The 27,104-nt window shown below is 37.3% G+C and overlaps 1 protein-coding gene across 2 annotated transcripts; it reads right to left on the bottom strand.

Moving 5' to 3' along the window:
- Positions 1–18,372: 18,372 nt before the first annotated feature.
- On the bottom strand, positions 18,373–24,670 carry LOC144445681 (uncharacterized). 2 transcript variants are annotated; one of them, XM_078135317.1, is made up of 6 exons: positions 24,538–24,670; positions 23,606–23,754; positions 21,770–22,019; positions 21,224–21,459; positions 20,227–20,390; positions 18,373–19,899 (listed from the first exon to the last, which is right to left on the bottom strand). In XM_078135317.1, the coding sequence occupies exons 2-6, from the start codon at positions 23,711–23,713 to the stop codon at positions 18,882–18,884; spliced, it is 1,776 nt and encodes a 591-aa protein (XP_077991443.1). In that variant the 5' UTR covers positions 23,714–23,754; positions 24,538–24,670; the 3' UTR covers positions 18,373–18,881. The 2 variants fall into 2 exon arrangements, with proteins under 2 accessions (XP_077991443.1, XP_077991444.1); XM_078135318.1 differs by lacking the exon at positions 24,538–24,670 and having other exon boundaries at positions 18,373–19,879; positions 20,234–20,390; positions 23,606–23,874.
- Between the last annotated feature and the right edge of the window lie 2,434 nt (positions 24,671–27,104).

Genomic DNA, 27,104 nt, shown 5'->3' with positions numbered 1-27,104 from the left:
TCAATCACTATCACATTCTTGTCAGTTGTCTTAGAGGTTTCAACTATAGTCACTTAACTCACAATTAATGGTAGACGAGATGAGAGGAAACGACGGATGTTTTTTACGATGTCAATTATCAGTGCAACGGGGAATTAATAGACTAACTCTATTTATAAACCACGCTTGGGAGTAGGGTATATTAGTCTATTTCTGTCTAACGTAGGTTCCTTCAATGCTTAATTCTGGATGCCAACTGTGGTTTCAGGTATACGTAACGATACTGTATAGGAACTAGACTAGTTCCTTCAATGCTTGTTGGCTGTTACGTAATTTTGTGCTCTCTTTTACTTTCAACTTTTGATAAGTTTGCGTACGTATAGCACTAGTGTGCATTTATGATACTTGTATGAGTTCATTTCTCACATCTTGAATAAATGGTCCAGCCGCTCTTCTCGGGTCTGTACCATGCACAGTAAAAAGACATACTGTTATTTCAACTTTTGTTAAATGCTTTGAATACGTCTAGCCATAGACTTGGTGGAGGGTCTATGATCTAGCTCAATGAAATCCTGAGATGAAACCTCAAACTTGGTATTAAAATAAACTGTTTATTTTTAATTCAACGGAAGCCACTCACACAGTCATTAACATCATGTCTTTGTTAATCAATCACAAAATGCCCAGTGAAAAGTTAGAAGTATTTATTGGGGGCAGTTACCCAATCCTATTCGAGAAAAAATAAAATAAAATCGCGAAAATTGCGAAGTCTCGCGAGAAATAGTGGATGTGGAAACTGACGTCAACTTGAAAAGACAAACTGTTCTTCCAATCTGTAATGACTGTACATCTGATGAGAAGAAGGCAATAGCACAGATCATACGGAAAACAACGGAAAACGTAACTACCTAAACTAGACACTCACGTATGAAATTTTTTTAAAAATCTAACTACCCCCACTTGCTCTAAAATTGAGCATAATCGGAACCACGCAATTTTTTGAGTCTAGAACTAATGCCCAAATATATATTTGTAAACGTGTTCCCGCCTCCTTGTTTATCTTTCCAAATACATCATTCTAACAGTTGGGTTTTAACTCATTTGAATGAAGAGCTTTTAGTTCATGATTTCTCATTGAACTAGACAGGGTGAAGAGATGATTTGATGCCACGGTTAGGTTTAGACTCGTTATCGTGTTGCTCCAACGTCTACGATCTAAAGTTGCCTTTTCTCAAGACGCTTATTACATGTTTCGTTCCCCTTCTAAGAGATTGCAGCAAAGACAGCCAATCGGTTTATATTCACATTCAAAGCACACAGCTGACATTGCAGCTGTAATAGTTGAGATACACTTAACTTGACTGTTAATTTTGTTTTCATTTCTCTGTAAATTCGTTCAGTTTTCTTGTAACAACAGCTACAACGCGGACATGGCTGACCCTTCCAGCTGTATCTTGCTCTAATAACAAAGCTGGATAAATAAAGAGTTAGAGAATCAAATAGTGAACAATAGAAACAACAACAAATATATCATGTAAACTGAATTCAGAAAATTGTGTATTTCCGATAAACCCGACCGATGTTAGTTTAAGCCTCCGACCCTAAGCATTTTTTAAAACCATTAATAATAGTAATATAATATAATATAATATAATATAATAATAATATGATATAATATAATATAATATAATACACTACACTACACTACACTACACTACACTACACTACACTACAATACAATACAATACAATACAATACAAAACGATGCGATGCGATGCGATGCGATACGATACGATACGATACGATACAATACAATACAATACAATACAATACAATACAATACAATACAATACAATACAATACAATACAATACAATACAATACAATACAATACAATACAATATAATATAATATAATATAATATAATATATTTATTCAGGGTTGCTCAAATAAGTGTTACAGTATTAAAGTAAATGAAACACTTCTTTCCATTGAGGCCCTCATGCATCACGTGCACTACATTGACTATCATACAAAATGATAAAAGTAGGTAAAATGAAATTCAATTTAAAACAAAAAGATAACAAATTCTTTCTCTTCTTGGCCTTTATGCACATCTGTTTTCTTTCCCCGGCGACATCTGTATATACAAATTATCACAGAAGTGGTATTATGACCAACATCTTGTTTTGTTTTTGGATCGAAGCAATTTTTTCAAGAATAAAAACAATTAACAAAATAAAAACAAAATAATAAATCCCGACCTACCTACCCTATTTTCTGAGGCCATTGTTTTTTCTTCTTCGCCTTATGACACGTGTAACGAAAGCTGATGATTTATGTGTGGATTTTTTATCCAGAGTAAATTAGTAATCTCATGACCTGAGTAGAGGCGGCTATGTACTTCTGATCGTTATAGAGTTCAATGGTGTCAATAAATAGAAAATGTATACGCAATGTTTTATCGACTGCTCTCTGGTAGTGATTCATATACTGAGCCCAGACGAACGATTGAGATCATAGGCATTTTTAGATTATCAAATTTTGACATATATAAAATACAAATATATATATATATATATATATATATATATATATATATATATATATATATATGTATATATATATATATATATATAATATATATATATATATATATATATATATATATATACAAATATATACACACACACACACACACACACACACACACACACACACACACACACATATATATATATATATATATATATATATATATATATATATATATATATATATATATATATATATATATTAATGAACTTTATTGGATAACAACATACACACGAACAGAGGCAGGCAAAAAAACTAAACTTCGCCATATCCACTACAGAGTAAAGATTACAATAGAACAACAAAGGGTAAAGTATATAATAGTAAAAATCTCCCCATTTAGCCAGGTAAATAGACAGTGTGTCCTTTCTCACTGAAATAAAGTGTTCTAATTTCTGTACCTGTTTAACCTCTAATTTTAATATGTTAAATATTGGCCTTTGTTCTTTCAGCTTAAAGTTATAAATACATTTTTATAGATAATAACAATATGATTCAATAAATTGGATAAACCTTTCTCACCAAAAATAATTTGCTCAGATGAAGGGTTCCTCGGACAATTCAAAAAATTGCCCCCAAGTGTTAACCAGGGCAGTCCAGATGGCTTTCACAATTTTACATTCAACAAACAGGTGCACCAAAGTTTCAGATGTTCAAATGTACAAGAGTCTGTATTCACTAAAGATTACTTTATCTTGAAAAGCATTGAGTTTGTGCATCTAGAATGTTGTGGCCTACTTTCCATTGAAATTCACGAAGAGTATTATTAATGGTAACTTCGGATGGTAAAGTATAAATGAAGTCCACATCAATGTCCTCCACAAACAATCTACTAACAAATATTGACTCTTTGGTGGAACAAAAAAGCTATCAGTGCGGAACTGCCTTGGATGCGACCTGAATAACACCAGGGATTCTTCCGTACAGTACTGTACACCATAAATGTGTTTTCCGGTCTTACACAGACTGTCTTGTATTTTTTTCAAGTTAGAAGGCATCGAGGATGTCACCCCCTGCCAACGTAGAACCCAATATGATTTATCCCTAAATTATGAAAAAAATTCCAATCCTTAATTTTACCGTCTCTGGTGAAAATATCTGAAATACATACAACTCCCAAATCGAATATTCTTTTGAGAGAAAAATACTTTTACCTTGAATGAGAATATGTTTGTTCCAAATAATTTCAAAAGGCAGTGGAGTACTTTCATCATACCCAAAATAACTCTATACATTTAATATCTCATGATAAAAAGGGGATAGCCTAATATTAAGCAAGTCCACAGAAAAATACACTTAAAGATAAGATGATTGGCAACTGGTTTAAGGTAGCAATCTGAAATTAGTTTCCAGGGGTTAAAGTTTGGCATAAGATAATTTTTCACCCAAGACATTTTAAAAGCTTGTTGCATGATGCATATGTCCAGCATACCCAAATCCCCATGGTCTATGTCACCCATCATGGTGTCACGTGCCACTCTATCACGGCTTATGTCACCCATCATGGTGTCACGGGCCACTCTATCATAGCCTATGTCACCCATCATGGTGTCACGGGCCACTCTATCATAGCCTATGTCACCCATTATGGTGTCACGGGCCACTCTATCATAGCCTATGTCACCCATCATGGTGTCACGGGCCACTCTATCATAGCCTATGTCACCCATCATGGTGTCACGTGCCACTCTATCATAGCCTATGTCACCCAGCATGGTGTCACGTGCCACTCTATCATAGCCTATGTCACCCATCATGGTGTCACGGGCCACGCTATCATAGCCTATGTCACCCATCATGGTGTCACGTGCCACTCTATCATAGCCTATGTCACCCATCATGGTGTCACGTGCCACTCTATCATAGCCTATATCACCCATCATGGTGTCACGTGCCACTCTATCATAGCCTATGTCACCCATCATGATGTCACGGGCCACTCTATCATAGCCTATGTCACCCATCATGGTGTCACGTGACACTCTATCATAGCCTATGTCACCCATCATGGTGTCACGTGACACTCTATCATAGCCTATGTCACCCATCATGGTGTCACGTGCCACTCTATCATAGCCTATGTCACCCAGCATGGTGTCACGTGCCACTCTATCATAGCCTATGTCACCCATCATGGTGTCACGGGCCACGCTATCATAGCCTATGTCACCCATCATGGTGTCACGTGCCACTCTATTATAGCCTATGTCACCCATCATGGTGTCACGTGCCACTCTATCATAGCCTATATCACCCATCATGGTGTCACGGGCCACTCTATCATAGCCTATGTCACCCATCATGATGTCACGGGCCACTCTATCATAGCCTATGTCACCCATCATGGTGTCACGTGACACTCTATCATAGCCTATGTCACCCATCATGGTGTCACGGGCCACTCTATCATAGCCTATGTCACCCATCATGGTGTCACGTGACACTCTATCATAGCCTATGTAACCCATCATGGTGTCATGGGCCACTCTATCATAGCCTATGTCACCCATCATGGTGTCACGGGCCACTCTATCATAGCCTATGTCACCCATCATGGTGTCACGTGCCACTCTATCATAGCCTTTCCACCAAAACGAATATATTTGGGAATGTAAAAGAACAACATTTTATGTACATTGATAAGACTAAGAATGTAGAGGATTTTTGGAATAACGAAAGATTTGATAATTTGAATTCTATCAATAATGGAAAGGTTACAATTCATCCAGAAATGTAGTACATTTGATAACCTACATTTGCAGCGAGATTCATTTTATATGCTTCTACAGTATTGTATCATAAGACCCCCCCCCCCCCACAATCTTAATAGGTGACATAGGCCATTTACCCCCGAAATGGTTTATCCTGGCGTTTTCTCCATTTCCCAAACCAAGGCGCTTCCGATTTATCAAAATTTACACACGACCCTGATACTTTAGCAAAGTTACTGAGGAGAGAAAGAAGGCTCCTAGCTGAATGAACAATCTCTTAAAAAGCAGATAAGATCATCATCATATTATATGCCGAACACTTGATTTCAACCCTCAATCTCAAGTGAAAGAATAAATAAGATAGGTGAAAGATGGTCACCTTGCTTGACACCCCTAGTAAGATCATAGTAGAAAGACCGCGATTCAAAACACATTTAGAATGTATGAATCCATGCGATAAGAGAAGGACCAAAATTAAAGTTCTGTAGACATTTGAACATAAATTTCCATTCTAAGCTATCAAAAGCTTTTTGAAAGTCTACAGCCATTAGAATGCCTACAATATCACAATCACTTGTGAAATTCATAATACCATCAATTAGACAAAACACACTGACCAATTGTTCTGTTTTTAACAAAGGCTGTTTGTGATATACTAACTAAATTCTCTGAGACTTTGTCCATTCTTTTTGCAATATATCTAGCAGCAATCTTGTAATCTGTTTTCAACAACGTAATAGGACGCCAATTTGTAAATGTATCTGTATCTTTCCCTTTCTTTTCAATGAGTACAATCACACCTTGAGACTGTCTATGAGACAGATATCCTTTTTCCTTAGTGAGTTGATTACATTATGACCTGCGGAATGGATTTTTCGATTATCAAAATATCTTATGTTCGGGATATGAACTCTTTCTAGTGCCCGACTTGTCTGACACCCGTTGCACTAAGTTGATTGATGGACGTCTATGATTGCCAAAAGTAAATTTCACCTTTTTCCTCTCCTCTCTTTCCCTTCCCCTTCCCCTTTGTTTAATTGAATGTCTGTCTGTCTGTCTGTCTGTCTGTCTGTCTGTCTGTCTGTCTGTCTGTCTGTCTGTCTCTCACTCTCACTCTCATGCAGATTACACACATTGGTGATAAGTGTCTTGATTATGTGCATATAATCACCTTGTACGTACTCAACTTAATACTTTGAACACTGAATGAAGTTGAATCTGCGGCGACTTGAAGAATACTTGCTATCAGAGATGCCCCCCCCCCCCAATGTGAGAAAGTCCGCAAACTGACCTCAGGCCAAATATAAAAATGCGGGTTTGCGATAACCTGACCTACCCTACTTTCAGCCGGTCACCGACCTAGACATTTTGTTACGAGCATCTTGTCTTAAACTTAAAATGATATCTAAATTATCACAATCATATGAATAGTTATTCTGCTTTCCGACGAGTGACGTCACTACAACCGTTCTAACAGTATTTTGAAATATATTTACAATCCTGTCTGATTCAATAAACTATACATGGATTCGATTTTACTATAAACCATGTTTCATATTATTCTACGGATCAATTTATGGACCCTACTAACACCGTGATGACAGGAGTAGTTTATTTAATATCGATAAACCGCCCGTTATCATAATCATTTCATATTCAAACCCCCCCCCCCCCAAGACAAACCCCTTCCAACCTCCCAAAAAATAACAACACTTTTTTGTGAGTGGGTGTTACACGTTATATCTAAAACACTAACACTAACGTCTGTGGACCCAGAGAATGTACACCCTGGTCCGGTCGAACACATGAAATTCTCTGCTCACCGTAGTGCGGGTATTTTCAAGTATTTGTGTTCTTTATCAATTTTGTGAACCTCCAGTACATGACCGACTTTTCGATAAGTAGCTACTACCGATTAACGGAATTAAGATCTAGGGTATATGACGTCAGATGAGATCAATCTTATTGAATTGATGTTGTGATGCTGACGTCAAGCAAGTTATTCATTAAAATTTACAGCATCATATATTTCAAACTCGGCACAATATTTCGGACCCATCCCCAGAAGAAAAAGCAACGATCCACGACGAGTTTTATGGAATAAACATCGAACCGGTAGAAGTTGGGACACTCACTTGGGTGGAGCGCAAATAATTCCTTTTCCACGGAATACGGCATTGAACACCGTGACGTCAACTAACTTGTTCAAAGTTTATTGTGAAGTTCTCAAACCTACAAAAGTGTGATTTTTTTGAAGAAAAAAAAACGTTTTGGATTATTAGCCTTTGTCTCGTTCAGTTATATAAGAAGTTGTTGTAGATATTTTGGTGTTTTATATTTTCCTACTAAAGAGCTTTTTTTTTAAATTAAAAAAAAGTTTATTCTTAAGTCATAAATTTTACTATTTCAACATCAGTAATAATGTAATTTTTTGCCCCACTTCAGAAACATTTTTTCAAGAAATATTCAGATGTAACCGTTGCAGACACTTATATGTCTTGTAGCTCATTGATAACTGATGATTTTAAATTACTCAAAAGATAGCTTCCTGTCACGCGACACATGAATTATGGTACCTTAGGCGTATATTTTCGTTTAGTGCAGTGACCCACATCATTCTGCTGAAATAAATGTGTGCTTCGAAACAAACTGAAAGGTGGGCTTTGGGAAATGAAATGTTTATTGGCAGTAAACAAACAATAATACAGTCAGGTGGTGAAGAATTATTACCTTGTACCAGTCTGATGTAATACACAGCATTTGAAGAATGAGAAAATGATGATCTGAAATGGTCATGATTTATTTAGCGTGTCTAGACAAACAACACACGATGTGCGTCATTCACGCGCCATTTATCTTGAAGATGACAAGACAATCGCGTACTGCACGGCACTCAAACATCATAAGTTACTTATGTACATTTCTTATCATACATCATATGTCTAGTTTTCGTGCTATCGACATCAAAGGATGTGAAATAACAACGATCATGTACAACTGACCAACATCAGGTGTTTCCCCCCCCCCCCCAAAGAAAAAAATGGACGAACTATCAAAGAAGTTAGGGACAACTATCACCGGGTTGTGAGTAAAGAAGTAGTTCTCTTAGTCGATGGCCCCGCATCTCTCTATATGTATGATACGGTTCATTTTTTGTCGACTGCGTCAAACCATTGAGTATAAGGTGTAAAAAAATTTGGTTGTTCCGATTACATTCAATTTTAAAATAGTGGGGTAGGTAGATTTTTTTATTTTACTTTATTTTTTTTTCATTTGTGAGTATCTAGTTCAGGGTTCCATTGTTTTCCAAATTGTCTCTGAGTTATCTATTACTTCCTATCAGATGTACAGCCATTGGAAGAACAGTTTTATATTTCGCACCCACTATTTCTTGCGAGACTTCACGATTTTTATTATTACTTTTCTCAAATACGTAAAAAAAATGTTTGGGGTCGGCGTGAAAAACTAGGTGGGGTCGGGTAACCGGAACCAAACAACTTTTTTATTTGGCCAAGAGGGAGCCCCTTATACCTCCATGGTCAAACAAACACATAGACGCACAGAGAGCACACACACATATCCGTGTTGAATTTAATCCATGCGATAATGACGTAGTCAGGCTGAGTGTTCTGATAAACGTGCGCATAATACCAACTACCACGTACACAAAACACAATTCCCTGAAGGTTTCAACAACTTACAAACTCAACTGACCGGATAGCTATTGAAAAAAAATGTTTCACCGCTATTTGCAAAACAAACGTATTAAATAATGGAAAGTCGTCATTCTTGTTATCGTAATATCAAGAAAAGAAAGTGTTTTTTTAACAAAACAAAAAAAGCCTAGAAATAATCACTTCGTACGTGTACACATGATTATTATGTGGTGAAAAAGTAAAATTACGTTTAACATCTGTACATAGACTAATCTTGTTGGCATTACAATTCTCTCTCTCTCTCTCTCTCTCTCTCTCTCTCTCTCTCTCTCTCTCTCTCTCTCTCTCTCTCTCTCTCTCTCTCTCTCTCTCTCTCTCTCTCTCTCTCTCTCTCTCTCTCTCTCTCTCTCTCTCTCTCTCTCTCTCTCTCTTGCAGATTACACAAATTGGTGATAACAGTGTCTTGATTATGTGCATATAATCACCCTGTACGTAATCAACTTAATACTTTGAACGGCGGCGACTTCAAGAAAACTTGCTATCAGAGATGCCCCTCCTAATGTAAAATGTAAGCGTCACAACGTTCATTGGATAGTTATATATATATATATATATATATATATATATATATATATATATATATATATATATATATATATATATATATATATATATATATATATATATATATATATATAATGTAATTGGATAACACACACACACGAACAAAAGGCAGGCAAAACAATCCAACTTCGTCACATCTACTGACTTTGTTTAGTTTACCGATAGTAGAGTCGCCATTGTCGTAAACTCGTGTAGCGGAACCAATACGTTGGTCACAATTCCTTAGTATTTTTCTTCGCTATTAAAATCTTGGTCGCCATCTTGTATGACGATCTAAAACCTATCTAAGCCTGACAGCTGCAATATGGTAGGTACTGCTATACTCCTCAAGCAATTATAAACGAGTCACAGATCATTGACTTTTATTTCCCTGTGTACTACTAGCTCCTACCCCCAGCCCCTATCCAGTTCTCCTATCTGTCTGTATATTGTTTCTACCTATTCGATTTGCAAGTAGGTAAAAACAATAGAAGGAGACACTAATACATTTGATGATGACGTCAGCATATATATCAAATCTCATTTGTAAATGACTCAATCATGAACCAAAAGTTGTTTATGCAAATGAGTAAACCCCAACTGTTATAATGATGTAAAACAGTGTATAAGTAGCATCCTGATCTTACAAATATACGATATTTGGACATTACATACCTGCCCCAATAAACGCTAACTTAATGAGGGACTGTGTTATTGGTTAGAATTTTGTGATTGATTAAGAAAGACATGATGTTAATGACTGTGTGGATGACTATGGATGAATTTTAAATTTCATCCCATGCATCTCAGGACTTCATTGGGTTTGATGTAAAGAGGAGATCTTAAGATTCGCGGAAGGATTGCACTAGACTACAGCATGCCAGTAAAATCGTCTTTGTACGATGAGAACTAAAATGGTTCAACCCTCGTCCGCAAATTTAAACAATCCAGTTATTTTTTTTTTACCAAAATTGATTTCTTCAGATTTATAAAGTTTGAAGCGTTCTCCGTAGGTGGTCGGATGCTGTCAATCTCCAGAACTGACTGCATGATGACATTGACAACTTTATTTACGCATAGACCCTACTCTTTCCTGTAGGGTCTGTGGTTTTTACGTCTCACAGGAGCTTGAGGAAGATTAGTAAATTATTGTCAATTGAAGATGACACAAACAAACAATTCAACAACATTGACAAATAGCCACCTACTAAGAACTCAAGCCAATGTTTACTAAGTTTGTTTTGTTAAAGGATACACTGACAAAAATTGTTTCAAAATCTAAATTACCGCTTTCACATGACTATGTATCCTTTATGTTGCTATGATCCTCTTAACCAATCAAAAGGAGTATTAACGCTATCAAATCGCCACCATGTTCTTATCAGTTTTCTCTGAGGATTGGATTATAGATTATACTTACTATAGATTCCCTATCAACGCAGGGAGCCTATTCAAATGAAAAAAAATGGTAAAAGTGATCTCCATTCAGCTTTATTTATCCATTGACAGACTTATTTTAGATAGGCTTACTTTAGCTGTGGAAAGACTGCTCAAGCGTTGTGCTTTTGTAGGTTTTGTTATTCCTCAGGAATGTATCTCTTTAGTGATGTGAGCGCCCCCTAGTGACCACACTTATGCATGGGTCAGACAAAGCTCTACATTAAGTAGTTCGATGCATAGACCCTAAGGAACATGGAAGTATAACTCACTATACTTCCATGGAAGGAACATGTACTGTTTGAACGTTTTGATATTTAGATAAACCGTTTTCAACAATGAGAGAACTAGAACTCGCAATATAAAATTGATAGTATCATTTGAAAATTTCTACTCACAATTGGAAGCGAATTCCATTTTTTTTTCTTAAATTGAATTTCGCTGACGTTTCGACAGTATCATTATGGATGTACACCCAGGACGATGCAAACGAGACTGGGTTCACTTCCAAAAAATGTTTTGACTCTTTGAGTAGAAATCTTCATTTGACTCCATGTACCCAGAGTCCATAAATATTCAATCTCGTATAAATTTGATAAGTTGGGAGTTTTCGTCTGCAAACACGAGTTTACCCTAGTTGATAATGTAGTATTGATTTCTGGGTTAAAACAGAGACGTCGAGAAATCGTCGTAGAGTATTGTCCTTTGTACAACGATGACAAATTGTGTTCTCTAGCCCTTTTTTCGAAAACTTGCAAAGTCGGGTTTTTGGTTTATTTGTTTATTTGTGTCTTTTTTAACTTAAATTTCAGTCTGTGGCTTTTGATAAGTTTGCGGAAAAACCCTGCGTGGTTGTGTCAAAAACTGTTTACCCAAAGCCTCAGGATATCCTACTGACTCATGTAAGAAATATGTAAAAAAAAAAAAATCATATTCGCGAAGATATCCAGATGGAAGTAAACAGTGATATACAGTCATGAGAGAGGAGATTGACGCACATTCATAGAATAGCAGAAATAATGTTGCTTTTTACTGTATTTGATATGAAAGCTAAGGTTACAGCCTCACTCAGGTCAACCAGAGATCACCATGTCAGTTACTAGGTGTTATCGCGTATCGATCGCTATGTCAGCCATAAAATCAGTCACTCTAGGCTCTAATTATGCCAAGGTGAATAGTGAAAACATGTGTTGTATAGTAAATTGTGAGTAGCTACTTTACTTCAGAGCAATTTGAGATTACGTTCCTTATTGTAAATCGTGTTATACTTGGCGACTATATTTTACACGACGTGTGGAGTTATTTTCATCGCCGGCGAGAAAACAAAGAGAAAGGTGGTATTAGCCATATGACTTTGAGGACCCTTTCCATTAATTTATTCAGTAAAATAAATGCCTTGGGTTTTTAAAAAAAATTAAGTATGTGTGGTTATGATATTTTTTGAACAATTAAAAGAATTTCAACAAAACAAACCATAAAAATTGATCCAAGTCAAAGCGTCGCCGATAGGAATCAAAAACACAATAAAAGGTGACTGTACGGTGATAAATCATAACTTGTTGATACCACGTCAAACTTCGTCTTTCATAACTCCTTGAGGGAATTGAACCACTTGAGTGTTCTCTCACGAGCTGTCAAATGATGACATGGAAGTTGGGCCCGAAGTTCATTTCTCTGTCATCGTCCAAGACGATATTTATTCAAGTGAAACAGTTGTCTCAGCAGACATTCTGAGCTCAAAGTTAGAGGACAGTGAAATGATTCTACTTACAGCTGTCTGCCTTCGACGTTCGAATACAGTCTCTTCTCTATACCAACTTTTCTGTGTCTAGGAACATGGCCAGTTAACAAATTTCTCCACAGTTCACCAAATCAAGTATCGGATCACTTGGAATGAATGTCTGTGATATGAATTACTATACACATGTAATATCTTGTTTAACGAAGGCCGAGTTAATGCCACTCGGTTGATTTCATTCTATTCTTTTGGGTATTCGTTATTTAAAGTCCAGATGTTAACACTAAAATGTAAATCGCTTCGGTCATTTGAGAGGTCAAAGTTCACACTACGTTAAGTCACCATACCAATCATTCACACAATATTAGCATAATTATCGGAGACGATTTACTATTGGTTTTCATCCAGCGATGAAATTTCGTCTAGTCGGGATTTTGGTAAACATTGTGTGACGCACTCAGGCGAGATTTTGCTGCCATTTTTTATTTGCAAACTTCTAAACAAAATAACAGAAGTTTAAGGACTAAAATGCAAATAAAGCAACAACAGTCAAACTACTTATCACACAAGCAAATGGATACGAATTTTCTCACTCGTACATCGTACATGTGACCACACCATACAGCTGGACGTAATACAAATAAATCATTCTTCAAACCACCTTTGGCTCCCCAAGTGCAACCCCCCCCCCCAAACACAAACAAAACAGTTTTGGTTAATTCAACACAAAACTTATTATTTGTGATAAAATTTTGAGTACAGTTTCTTCATATAACTGCCAGTGTTGTTGTCGGGGTAAGTTTTAAACAGACTACGTAGAACTACCCTTTAAATCAGAATTAGTTGTGATTTTTCTGTCACCTTTGTTGTGTATCATCACAAAATTAGTTAAACGCACTGCATGATGGCTATTATTATCATTACAATTTGTAAAGTTTGTCTGCTTGTAAATTTGTATATATCATCTATTTTTCTTCATTGAGTGAGGACGTCAGACTCGATTAGTTGTTTTTTCTTATCAACTATTTTTGTCCTCATTTCCACGTCTGCTCAAATGTAGTATTTTGTACTTTCAATTGTATACATTAGTTTATTTAGTGGAATGAAAATATTAGCATTATTCACTATTATTATTATTATTTGTTGTTGTTATTGTTATTTGTTATTATTTGTTTGTATTGTTGCTATTTGAAATGAAACATCAAGGCCATCACGTGATTATAATTGTCTCACGAAAGTACATTCGTTTTGATTGGTAAACATTTATATGGATAGTTATCCTTGTTGTCCATCTTTGAGTTTTATTGGACAACAGTGTCAGTGTGCTCTCTTAATAAATTAATTATTCAAGTTTCAGAAGGAAAAAATGTTGTCATTATTATCTGAGTCTATGGACAATAATATGTGACTCAAAAGTTTGTTGTCACGTGTTTACTTGTTGAAGACTGCCATTGTTGATTTTTAACGAATGTTTTCTCGACAAGACAAAGCGATATAATCTAAACTCTAGGCTTGATTGGTTTCGGCTACGACCTACAATATAATTTCGTGGTCGATCTGTCTCGACAAGGTGGTAGCCGAACTTAACCAAGCATAGGCCAGGATAAAATCACAGACAAGTCTGTGGTAAAATCAATAAGACTTAGGGTCCGTTATATGTGAGTAGGGGAATCCGTACCCAGTAAATGGGTACACGCGTACCTAATTGAGGTAAGAAAATGAGGCCTGTGTTTATTTAGTTACTAAGGAAAAGAATGCCATAAAGCTATTTGTATAAATAAATTAGGCGTGTGTAATAGAAAAGTTGACAGGAGTCAAGACGTTTAGCTGGTTAATTAACCGTCGCCATAGTATTCAGCGACACGCGACACGCGTATATTACAGAAAGTATAAAACAGCAAGGTTGTATTAAACCATAAACTCTATATTGCGGGGTCAATTACGGAACACATTAGGCGTCACTATGGCTGTAAAAGCAACACAGTCCAAATAAAGTACAGCTGTATTGATATACTCCATTGAGCTGTCCATGCATTAAGGCCCCACCCTCCTACCCTCTCCTTCCGCACACACACACACACTCTCTCTCTCTCACACACACACACACACACACACACACACGCACAAACAAAACAAACACATACATACACACATACATACATACATACATACATACATACATACATACATACATACATAACTTCACTATCATCACAATCCCGCTAACCCCACGTACGATAATTTGCCCGCATACTTCAACATCAGTTCACACTTTTGCGTGTGAAGCCTTTGTTTTGCAGGGTTACCATGCTCCCATTATCGGAGAACTATTTGTGGTAAATCGCGATAGTTTAGGATATATTGTCCATCTTCTCAGCGGGCTGGATTACTGGTTCACTTTTCACAAATCCGCTCTCGGAGGGGAAATAGGGGAGAGTCACATTTTACTTTGACTCATTGTATTGTTTAAGTTTGTATCATTGGGGGAGGGGGGGTGCTATCCCATCGCTACCACCGGTTCCAAATCGCATTGCTGTCATTTCGGTTAGGGTTAGCATTAGGTTTTTTTTACACACAACTTAAAATGCAAAAGAAACATTTATAGCAAAGCCGTGCAAAGTGTGGATGTAGAAGCATAGTCTATGGCAGAAGTAGACAGGTTAACATGTTGATTATCAGTTGGAAAGTAAACAATTGAAGTCATTACAATCATCCGTAGAAGTATGTTTTGACTACATTGTAAAAACAAGCTATGCTTTATCACTTTTAAATGTGAATGGGTGAGGGTCCAGCTGTGTGGTGTTGTGTCACATACATTCGAATTAAGTTAAAGTATTGTTGCATTTAATTTTGTTTCAGTCACGGCTTATGTTGGCGAATACATCGGAATTAAGTAAAAGTATTGGTGTATTTAAGTTCGTTTCAGTCAAGGCTTAAATGCCCATAAACGGTGCAGATAAGCCATGTAAGTTTGCAGTAAATGGCACCAAACGTCACACAGCAAGTCGATGTATATTTGTCGTAATTTCGTCGTAAATAAACAAATAAGGTTACCTTTACTCTACACTTAAGTCAACTTATTTCGCTTTTTTCATGCTGTGTCCCTGTTACAGTTAGTCTTCAGTTGAATTGTATCTATCTTTGTGATGATATGAAAACACCATTTCCCATGAGTGAAACACCAGGGCTACTTCATTTCTCCTGTAAGCTTCAAAATTGGGCAGTTAGCATCTGAGAGACGGTAGTCTTCAGTATGTTTTGTTCATATGGTGACGGCATTGTAAAGCTCACTTTAACAGTGTTGTGAATGTGTACAAGACTTCAATGCATAGAAGGAAACTTTGTTTATTTGGTGACGTCATATTCACTTTAAAAAATCCATCGTCCTTTTCCCAGGAACAGAACAGAATAGACATATGGAATTTAAAAGTATAACGAATCGGATGGTCTTCATTTCCAGTTTTCAGTATCATTGCTTTTATTCATGACGAACTTCAACGCAAATATTAAACTTTACTAAAGGCCTAATAAAAGATCGTGTGGTTCCGATTACGCTCAATTTTAGAATATATATTTTTTGATATACGATGTTTTTTTTCAATGTGTGAGTGTCTAGTGCAGGAAGTTATGTTTTTCATACGGTCTCTGTGTTATTGGTTTCTTCCCATCAGATGTACAGCCACTGCAATTTGAAAGAACGGGTTTATAGTGTCTTTTTAAGTTGATGTCAGTTTCCGCATCCACTGTTTCTAGCGAGATTTCACAATGTTCGCAATATCATTTTTCTCTGTCGAATACGTAAAAAAGGGTTTAGGGTCGGTAGTGAAAACTAAAAACTAGGAGGGGTCGGGTAACCGGAACCAAAGAATTTGTTTAGGCCTTATTTGACGAAGTTTTGTTTTTGACTAAGTTCATTAAGAATGGAATGTAACGGTATCTCTTTATTAAACTTTGTGTGCATGTTGATTTGCAACACTAAATTATCTGTGTCATTGGTGTGTGAAAGACGTCAATGCAAGAAGAAAACTTTGCTTATAATTTGATGAGGTCTGATCAACTGGAAAAAATACATTGTCCTTTTCCTAGAAATGGAAATCTAGAATGGAAAATAACACTAGTCTTCCATATGTTTTTATTTGCATGTTGATTTCATTGTAACACTAAATTAGCTGCCATTGGAGTGTAAAGGATTGCAGCAGAAAAAAGAAACGTTGGTCATTTGATGAAATCTTTGTAGAAGTATTCCTTAACGGATGACCAGATAGAGACAAAAATATCTTCATCCATGTACATGGGGCGGTTGTACATACGGCGTCGTTTTGTGATGAAATGAGATTTTGATTGACTTCGTTTATTGTCACTCCTTTTATCTTCTCAATGTATGTTGTTGATCACGTCGGTTTTAACTTTACAGTGTAATGTAAAATAAAAGGGGAAAGGGGAGATTAGGCTTCTTGCAATTGGGTGTAAAGGCTCACTCGCATGACTAATTCGATGTAACGGAATCGTAAGCTGAATATACACTGTATGAACTTTCACACAGTCTATACCAGTGCATACATTTTGTTGTAAATCTCTTTCGTTGTATAGGAGCCAGAGGCCTTGTAAAACACTACACATATCATTATTATTATCATTATTCACCATTACCAGTGCATAGGGACGCGTAACATTTCTCAGATTGTTTTTCTTGTCTCGGTACAAGCTAAAAGTAATAACGTTTTGATTAATACATTTCCAGCACCTTTCTACCTTACATTATAGAGTGTGTATTGATACATTTGTAGTAGCAGGATTCGTGTTATAGTTTCCAACAATCTAAGCATTAGTACAGTCATGCAGCTGTGTAGTGTCATGGTGTCACCAACGCTGTGTCATTCTCAGTGGCTGCAATGTAGACATGTACGCTATTCATATCATTGAGTAACACATTACAAAATCAATCTGTCCGTAATGAATGTATCTAATTGCGTAAAAATGTAAGGGGGAGGCTTAGTCACCGTGTATTTAGTCTTGAGTGGTGGGCTGAGATTTAATGTGGGATGGAGCTCAGTCACTCTTTAGAAAATGCTGTATGAGTCAACCATCGTGGTATAAAATAGTCGGCAGTGTCCAAGACGAATTATGTTTGCGTCGGCGGACAAATATGCCAAGGTTTGCGAGAATTGAGTCAGTTGATACAACAGCATACTACTACGGAAATGAGATTTAAGCAAACTTGGGATTAATGGGATAATGGTATGTATGTATGTATGTATGTATGTATGTATGTATGTATGTATGTATGTATGTATGTATGTATGTATGTATGTATGTATGTATGTATGTGTGTGTGTGAGAGTGTGCGTGCGTGTGTGCGTGCGCGCGCGCGCGTGTGTGTGTGTGTATGTATGTATGTAAACTTGAGAGAACATTCCTCTTAGCAGATCATTATAGACATATTCCATGGTATACGGATGTTATAACATACTTATACATTGGATTAAATCAATGTATGTATGCATATACTATTGACCATGATCATAATCAGCAATATTTATCTTAGATTGCCTATAGCGTGGTTTCCGTAGTAGTACTACTTTGTGAGTCGACTAAGGGTAACAATCATTTCAAGAATTACAAGGATCGAATGACACATAAATCGTTTACGCCAGCTGGTTATTTTATTTTCAATGTGAATGAGTACAAATGAGATAATGGAACGTGCTTAGTCATAACTTTATGTATGTAAGATGCAACAATTGAACACCTTAGGAAATGGGTGTCGAACTAAACACAGCCCCTGTGGTTGTTGTGGTGGTAGTATTATTAAAATAATATAAAATATGAAATCTGTGATTGTCGAAAGAAAAATTAATGAAACATTCCAAGAATAATGCCCAGTTATTGTCGAACAATTTAGCTACAGTACTTTAAAAAATTTCAAATACACAAAATAACAAAAAACTGCGCATGCGTGCGTTTGAATTTTGTTAACACTCGGTAAAACCGACGATAAATGATTAAAAATGATAAAATTTTAATAGATTATTCATAACTTAAAAGCTTCATTGCTATGTCAGTTCAAATGACTGGAAGACTAGATTTACATAAGTAGAATGAATGGCCTTTAAAAGAGTAAAAACCACTTTCAGTTGTCAACTTGTCAAATGTTTTTCGCCGTTTATTGGAAGTTTGAGGTGCATTCCAAAAATCGGTTGGTGTTCCTCAAATCTTGGAAAATGTCATTGTATGGCGTTTGGAAATTGGATGAAGTGTTCAATCTCAAAAAACCAGTATAACTGTTATTATTATTGTTGTTGTTATTGTTGTTATTGACAAATGTATTGCTTGCAACTTTGGACGGTATAGCTGGAGATGTATGATGTTCGGGTAAGGACTCGGGGAAGTCGAGAACACCTCTGAGTTGTGACAGAAGAGAGCTGCATGTCTCCGAGATAGATTCATCACTGTTCTTCCCTTGTACAGGGTTCATTTCTACGTTACAGCTGCTACTACTAAAGACGTTGCCACAGGCCATCGCCGTTTTACTATCAGATCCTTTTGTCGTTGAGGGCGTTGTCAGTAGGTCTGCTTCTCCAACCACCTGTTCGCCAAAGAAGGAATTAATAGGCGGTAATGCGCAAGAATCCAATTCTAAATAATTGAGTGGTGAAGTACTGTGTCTACCATCACCTTCGTCCTGTCTATTGGTTGGTGTTTGGCGCTCAAGGTCAAATTCATTCGGCGAAATGTTCGAATACTGGCAAGAACTCACAGTTTTGATGACGTCATTGACTAAGTTATTGGCGAGACTTGACAAATCGCACTCAGTAACGTTATTACCAGTGGCATAGCAAGGGAGACTATCATGTACGTAATCAGTAGTATATGGAGGTACCGGCACAGGACAACCATAGTTAGTAGTCATCGGTATTGGTTCGCTGGGTGTCAAAGGGGAGAAGCAATTTGTCTGGTTATAAAAGTTGCTAGGCAACGAGCAACTTGGGGTCTGGTCACCTGTGGAAGGGTTGATTTTTCCATTGTAACTTTTTGGAGCCCAGTTGAAACTGTTTTGTACAACGCGAATTGGCGATATCTTGGCTTTACAGTCTAAGGGTACGGCATCACTTACAGTTGTCATGGTAACTGTTTGTGTTCCTGTAGGACGTTCAATCCCATCTGAAAATATAATATATTTAGAGTCATAAGCACATGCAGTGTATTTGGACTGTGCATATTTTACACACACGTAAAGAGAACTTTCTGTTACAAACAGTACATCCTTCACGATTGCATCCATATATAATTTAGACTTGTAATTCACAAAACAGTCGAATTATAATTTAGACTGATTATTCAAAAGGACACTGAATCGCGCGTAATAATTTAGAAAACACAGATTCGTTACCTCTTGGCAAACAGTAACATACAATTTTATCTTAAAATCTGCCTAGATTTCATAGAATTTTTGAAAAGATTTGTAACAAAGAACAGCAGTTGTGAAATTTGTTGCTATGGTAATTTGAAACTCACCATTTCTTTGGCCTTGGTCTGATCGTAGACATTGCCTCTTTGTTCGCGGTTCTATCGATGGGCTTTGGACCATCTCGAGGTCCGTAGTATCAGCCATTCTTTTCACCATCGACTTTTTGGTCATGTACATATCCAGACCATGTAGGAACTGGTTTGTCTGTAAGAAATCAACCGATAATCAATCAATCATCAATCAATCAATCAATCAACCTATCAATCAATATACTTTTCGATTCTGTAGCGCTGACATGTCAAAGGCTTAATTTTGAAGACGTCCATACCAAAACGAGGTGCCACACATTTCTCGGAAATCAACGGTTTTTGAACAAAGACTGCTAGTATAGTATGTCTGCGGAGGTTTGAAGCAGATCACGTAGGTAGGATGGCGCTGTGTCATTGAGATTTCTGTACGTACAATGGCAGATCACTGTAGTAGTTTTAGGTACAATTACTACCTTTACAAATGATCAACTGAATGAACTCATACACATTACAAAAGGTATATCCTTACCAAATCAGCCAAATTATACATATAAATTACGGTAACCTAATCAAATTAGAGTAATAGTCTGCATTTATCTAATTGCCGTACAGCATAACTATTCCTATAGCGGATAAGCGTTTCCGGTTGTTTTTTTCAGTGTAATTATCAATGTGTGAAAGGTAAGCATGTTATGTCTTTGTGTTGTTTCCCGCTACACTGTATGGTGAATATGGTATAGATAATTAGGTAATAAGTAATGAATTACAAATATGATATGATGGACCCCCCCCCCCGCCGAACCTCCCCATGGTTAACCGACACACACACACACGCAGACACAGACACAGACTCACTCTCTCTCTCTCTCTCTCTCTCTCTCTCTCTCTCTCTCTCTCTCTCTCTCTCTCTCTCTCTCTCTCTCTCTCCCCACACACAAATTTCTCGGAAACCAACGTACAGTCTGTGAACAAAGACACTGGCTAGTATGTATGCTGAGGGTTGCTTACCAGTCCTTCCTTGGCGAATAAGCCGAGAATTTTTCGATGACGTTTAGTGTTCAGACTTCGACGAGCCTCAGCAGCAAACTTTGCCTCCGGTCTCCTGTGGTCATGTACGCCCTTTGACTGGAAATAAATGAGTCCGTTTTCATGCCGCCAAAAGTGAGTAACCGGGTATCCACCGTGTCCACGGCAGGACTGGATCTCCAACGTTCCGTTACAAGTTGGGTTTGGACAAGGTTTGCCTACAACATAAAGCAACTGTTATTATTACATGCTATCACATATTTGAGAGTTCTGGTAGAATACAGGGGGAACAATTCAAACCAAAGGCAAGTTAGCTGTGAAACATCGGGTTTCGTTGCTGCTCCTGTATGACGGGAGCCGTCGGGTTTTTTCGCAACTCCAACAGAAAAAATAACAGCTAGCGACAATGTTACAAAACAAATTGCCATTCCTAACCATGTACATAAACATCTGAGGGTTTATTGAACATAGACCAACATTTAAAAATCATTGATTTGATAAATATTCATAACCACACAATATATTCACCTTGTTGTTTCTTTCTAGCTTTATCGCATATCGCTGGTCGTAGGTTGACTTTGTCGCCGTTCGATAGCATACAATTTCTATCACAAACCACGACTCCAAGACAAGACTTTTTCAGAATAGAACATTTATGGTTGTTAGTGTTTCGCATAGCCCATCCACTGCTATGTTTCTTGGCCTCTGCTTCCGTACTACTATAGATCAACTTCATGTGGCCCTCTGTCCACTCTTTGAACACGTCGTACTTCTCTGGCTGTGATAAAAAATAACATTATTAGAACAGTCATAGATTAAAGTGTGTGTAATGACCTCTTTTATCAAGAAGATAAACGATAAATCAATTACAGCACATTGTAGGTCAGTGTTCACTGGCTGTCTTTGATACACCCACACAGAAACCAATAAGAAATTGCACATTCTACACTGTATGCTAACATGATCATAATTTCTTGCTACAATGTGTCTAAGTCAAATAAGTGGGGTAGACGTACTGCAAGGAGACGCAGACAGGCGGGCGTCAATGTTCTAATGTCAGCATACATTGTGGCACATTAGCTCTTTTTCATTTGACAAAATGTAGCAAGAAACCGCATCATTCAATCTTGCTACAATCTTGCTACCTTAAAAAGTAGCATTTACTGTTTTATAATGGTTTCTACAAGGTTGCATTAAACAGATCAGTGATCATTATTTTGCAGTGCGTTGTATGTCATGAACGAACAAGCCGAGAACTCATCTTAGTTAACTCAAGGTGGCTAACTTAATTTCAAAATTCGAAACAAGTAATGGAAAATTGTGATGACACGAGTTTTCTATTGATAAGCTGGAAATGCATATTATTAGAAGCACACAGCATCGCTACACGACACGTGCCAGGGGGCAAGTCAAGTACTTAAGTGGGATCCAATTGAATTTTAGATAGAGACGTAGTGATTTTTAACCAAATCAGCCACTATTTCAATTTTGAATGAGCACTTTTGAAAGGCGGCTGCTCGCACATGGTCTACTGTTGATGGGGTGAGCGGTCACACAGCTGTATATAAACGGACCACTTTCTCAGTGTACTCCGTATTGTTTAGGAAACCTATACAATGCAAATAATAGACTGAGAGAGTCCTAAGACTACATGTATTTCTCTAGTGTGGCGTTCATTCCCTTTGGTTCAACAACCCTTTGTTTGAAGGCAAGAAGCCGTCACAAATTAGAGGAGGAAAACAAAACGGTGAGCAAGCCAGAAAAAGAGCGCATTCACAACTGTCATAAAGGTAGACAATGTGCAACTTCTTGACTTCGCGAAACAGGAATATTAGCATCGTAAACCGAGTGACACTTAATTGGACGCTGGTTACACATGCGCTGAATGGCAAATGTTCAACTCAGTTACGTGGACGTCCCCCCGGGTAACAATACAGGTCGTCATTGGCACTGATGATGGAACGACTTTTTACATACATGTAATTGCAAAACGTATGTTATCAAGCAGAAATTAAAGTGTGTCTCGGTAGATAGAACGTTGTTCATCGGACGCCTGCTTAATTTTTTATATCACTACCAAAGTTTGTTCCCATATTACGAAAATTCTTTTTTTTTCGGTAAACTATAATAAATCGGAACAAATGATAATAAGTTGAAATTTGCGACACTGGGTGCTCAGTCACTGCAGTATTGATGTCGGTTATCACATTTCTACACCGCCAAAATTCATCAAATCGGTAATTTTCATGGACAAATGTGGAATTATCAACATGTTATCATTTCTACATGTAGGATGTAGTTTTACTATCGTTTGTCTAACTCTGTCATATGATTGAGTTGTATGATTCCATGGTTTTTACTTACAATCGGAACAGCAGGATCATTGATGTCCCAGTCTAGCTCGGAATTATACCGAAGTTGGGTCGGTAGTCGACGGTAATCTTCGTTGGTTATCGGCATACTCATTTCCATGTACTGTTGAAAGACTTTGTGTTCTCCAATTATGAGATTTCCTGTAAATTCAATGAGATAGAAAACACGAAAACTTCAGATAAGGTATAGCAACTTCTATTTCATTGGTATGTGGTTGACCGTCCCGCTATAGGAAGCGAAGCAAGCGTTGTTAGCAGTGCGAGACCCAAATGTTAAATGCCGTGGCTATGTGCACCACTACTCATAATATAGCCAGACTGTAGGTGTGAACTTTGTTATTTCATTGGAAGAATTATGGGTATACGCTTTTTCACCTCGTAAGTTAACAATAGTACAAGCATGTCGTTAACCGGATGTGACCACTGAATTGTGACCACTGATATACAAAATCAATACTTTCATTATCGTTGGGAAATGTAACTTTTCAGCCCTTGTCATCCACACAAATTGCAAAGGTTGTCTATACTACAGCGAGATATGCCACTACTGCCCCCCGCAAGCCTTCGGAACCAGAGAGGGTGAGGGCACAACAATAGTATTCAAACAAAGTAAGCTTAAATCGTGATAAAAAAAAACACTGGTACAGTGGGAGGTTCCGCCACAGACAAGTGGTTTCGCACAGATCCTGAAGTGAACATTCGCTCCACTGCGAACCACGCGTTGTCTGTAGTTTCCATTCTGATGGGGCGAGGATTTAAAAAAAGTAGATAAAGTGTAGACACGACTCTGTACAGTCGTGGATATCTATTGTAATCACGCATCAATATGACGATGATATAGTAAAACTTGCGCCCCCAACATTTCCATGTTATGTGTATATGTGGGGGTTATCCAGCAAAATTACGAGATGTTAAAGGTCTTACCGTGTATTGCGATTATAGTAGACAGCGAGATAACGAAACGCTGGTGGTTACTATAAAAACGAAGGTTATCGTCAGCATCCAATTCAATGGAATACGAATCTAAACAGACTAGAGCACAGTCGTGTTGCACTGTCAATAGTCACAGCATGCACTGCCGCTGGTATCCTACATTGCAACTTTTATATATGTGCGCGTAATGTATTCCTTTGTGTGGTAACACGCGACAATACATCCACACACGCGACACTTCCCAATAAAAACGAGCTCTGCGCAATATTTGTCAACTAAGGTGTCAATAGTGTGACAATATTTTCCTAAAAAGGCAATCAGCGTCTGTTAACGAAGCAGTGATTCGACGACACCATGGCGTATGCATAAAGACAGTTGCAAAACAATTAATATGCAAACATGCACACAAAAGTTTTTTCTTTTTGAGGGAGGGTTTTTGTAGCATTGAAAAGGTGTGCTGAAGATGTCAAATTGATTGTTGATATGCAAATTAATGCTGTCATGACTTTGAGGCATTGTTATATACGCCGATGTCATTGTGGACTTAGAGTAATTAGCATTTGGTGAGAATCGAAGTCTAACAGCATTTTGACTCTTCGTTTGTAATCGCTTGTCACCATTATCAATCATTAGTGCACGATGGACCTTTGAGGATCCGCGATATGCCGGTTTTCAAACGGTTTTTAAAAAACCCCCGCAAACTGTAAGTGTTTATTGGTTTAATTTCAACACCTCTTGATGACCTACACTCGTCCGTTGAACATTTTCCTTGCTTCGGTCACCACCCCTTTATGATGTTTTGAACTTTGCTATTTACATCATTATGATTTGTGATGTGAAATGTACCTAAACATGTAGATACGAACAACCGATGACTCAATCCAATAGTAGGAAATTATTGGACTTTGCTTGGCCCACGCATCTGTCCGAATTATTAACGAAGTTATTCAAACGTGAAATGTTGTTTGTTTAAAAAAAAATATGTTCAATACAATGATGTATTTTCTCTCTTCCATGGGACATTTTGATGGCCTGAAATCAACAATAGTCTATAAGAATCGATTTGTGAACTGCAATGTTAATAATATTTACACAAACTGTATAGTTCACATCTATAGCCCAATCTAGACGCCACGAAAAATCCTACTCAGATTGGACTCAGAACTGTATGTCTTAGGAAGACATACATCTCGCTTGGAATAACGCCATCGTAACCTTTAGAAGGAGAACACGAACCAATGTCCTTGAACTACATTTGGTATAATACACAGGCAAAGACCTTTCAACTCAAAGGTTGTCTATAATATACTTATAGACACTGGGTTAGACTCCATAAACTATATAATTCTCTGTAATTGCATATACTGTTATAGACAATTATAATAATTTTGCACCCAATATATATATATATATATATATGCTTATAAACGTTGGCTTGAACGCTATGGTCTATAATACTACTTAGTTATAGATTCTATACAGTATAGGGATTTGGTTAAAATGTATGGTCTATACTACTTATACTATAACGAATGTGACGATGTATAGTTATATTTATATATAGACCAACAGATGACGATGCAACAGTTAACGTTGCAGTAATTAACGATATATATCGTGAACAAGACAAGTTTAACCCTTTGTATAGCATGTGTGGAGACGGTAGATCTGTTTAAATGCAACTCAGAAGTAAACTCTTTCAAGTTTTACAGAAGGTATTGGTGGGATATTTCTACATCATTTGTGGGCTGAAGTTAGCAATATGTTACCGGATTAATTACTTATGTATATCTTCTGTTTACCAGTTAGTGATTTATTTATTTATTTAACGCGTTTTAATTTTATGTTAAAACATTCCACTTTGAGAAGTTTGCTATTATTTGGTGAACAGGTAACGACATCACATATCGGTGTCAGTAGTGTCGTTGTACTAAGTTGAACTAATGACTGGGTGAGCGAGCTCATGCGCCGTTTGAACATTCGCAACGCGTTCGTTACTGGTGATGCAGTGCACGTGGCGGGTACACGACACAGAAGCCAACGACACTGAACTGTTGTCTGTCGATCTGTTTTAATAATACGCATATTATTGACACTTCGTCTATAATTAGTTATTGCCCTGCTGTTGTAGCGTAGTCCTAACAACACGACAATTCCATTCCACGAATTGGATCTGTCACCCCCAAAACAAACAAACATATCGTGACTGTCGTATTACTACGTAGGCAGCATCCCGCAAAAATTAAGTAATTTTAGATGTTTTGACTGTCGATTAATCCTGTGTTACTTCTCGCGGCACCCACTAAACTCTTGTTTGACAATAGAAACGCTGAATGGAACACAAACAAACCCAAACATTGACGCTAATTTTTTAAGATGGTATCTCTTAGTCACTGTCGGACTCTCTTGTTTGAAAAGGCCGAGGGTTCGACGTTTGTTTCAGCTGCGATAGAAGACACATCACGGAGAAGTTGAATATGCACATTATGGTCAGTAATCGAGGCGTGAAAGCTATGTATGGGGCCAACCACAAATGAGTACAGAATAGCACAAACCAT

This window comes from Glandiceps talaboti, chromosome 14, assembly GCF_964340395.1.
Source record: "Glandiceps talaboti chromosome 14, keGlaTala1.1, whole genome shotgun sequence".
NCBI lineage: Eukaryota > Metazoa > Hemichordata > Enteropneusta > Spengelidae > Glandiceps > Glandiceps talaboti.
Note: the sequence above shows the minus strand (reverse complement) of the source record. Positions and strands in the feature narration are given on the sequence as shown.

Coding starts and splice junctions, on each gene's coding strand:
- LOC144445681 (XM_078135317.1), bottom strand. CDS start 23,713: ATGGAAATGAGTATGCCGATAACCAACGAAGATTACCGTCGACTACCG. Junction 22,020..23,605: donor ATGATCCTGCTGTTCCGATT/GTAAGTAAAAAC, acceptor TTTTTATCACAG/CCAGAGAAGTACGACGTGTT. Junction 19,900..20,226: donor GGCCAAAGAAATGGTGAGTT/TCAAATTACCAT, acceptor TGCTTATGACTC/TAAATATATTATATTTTCAG.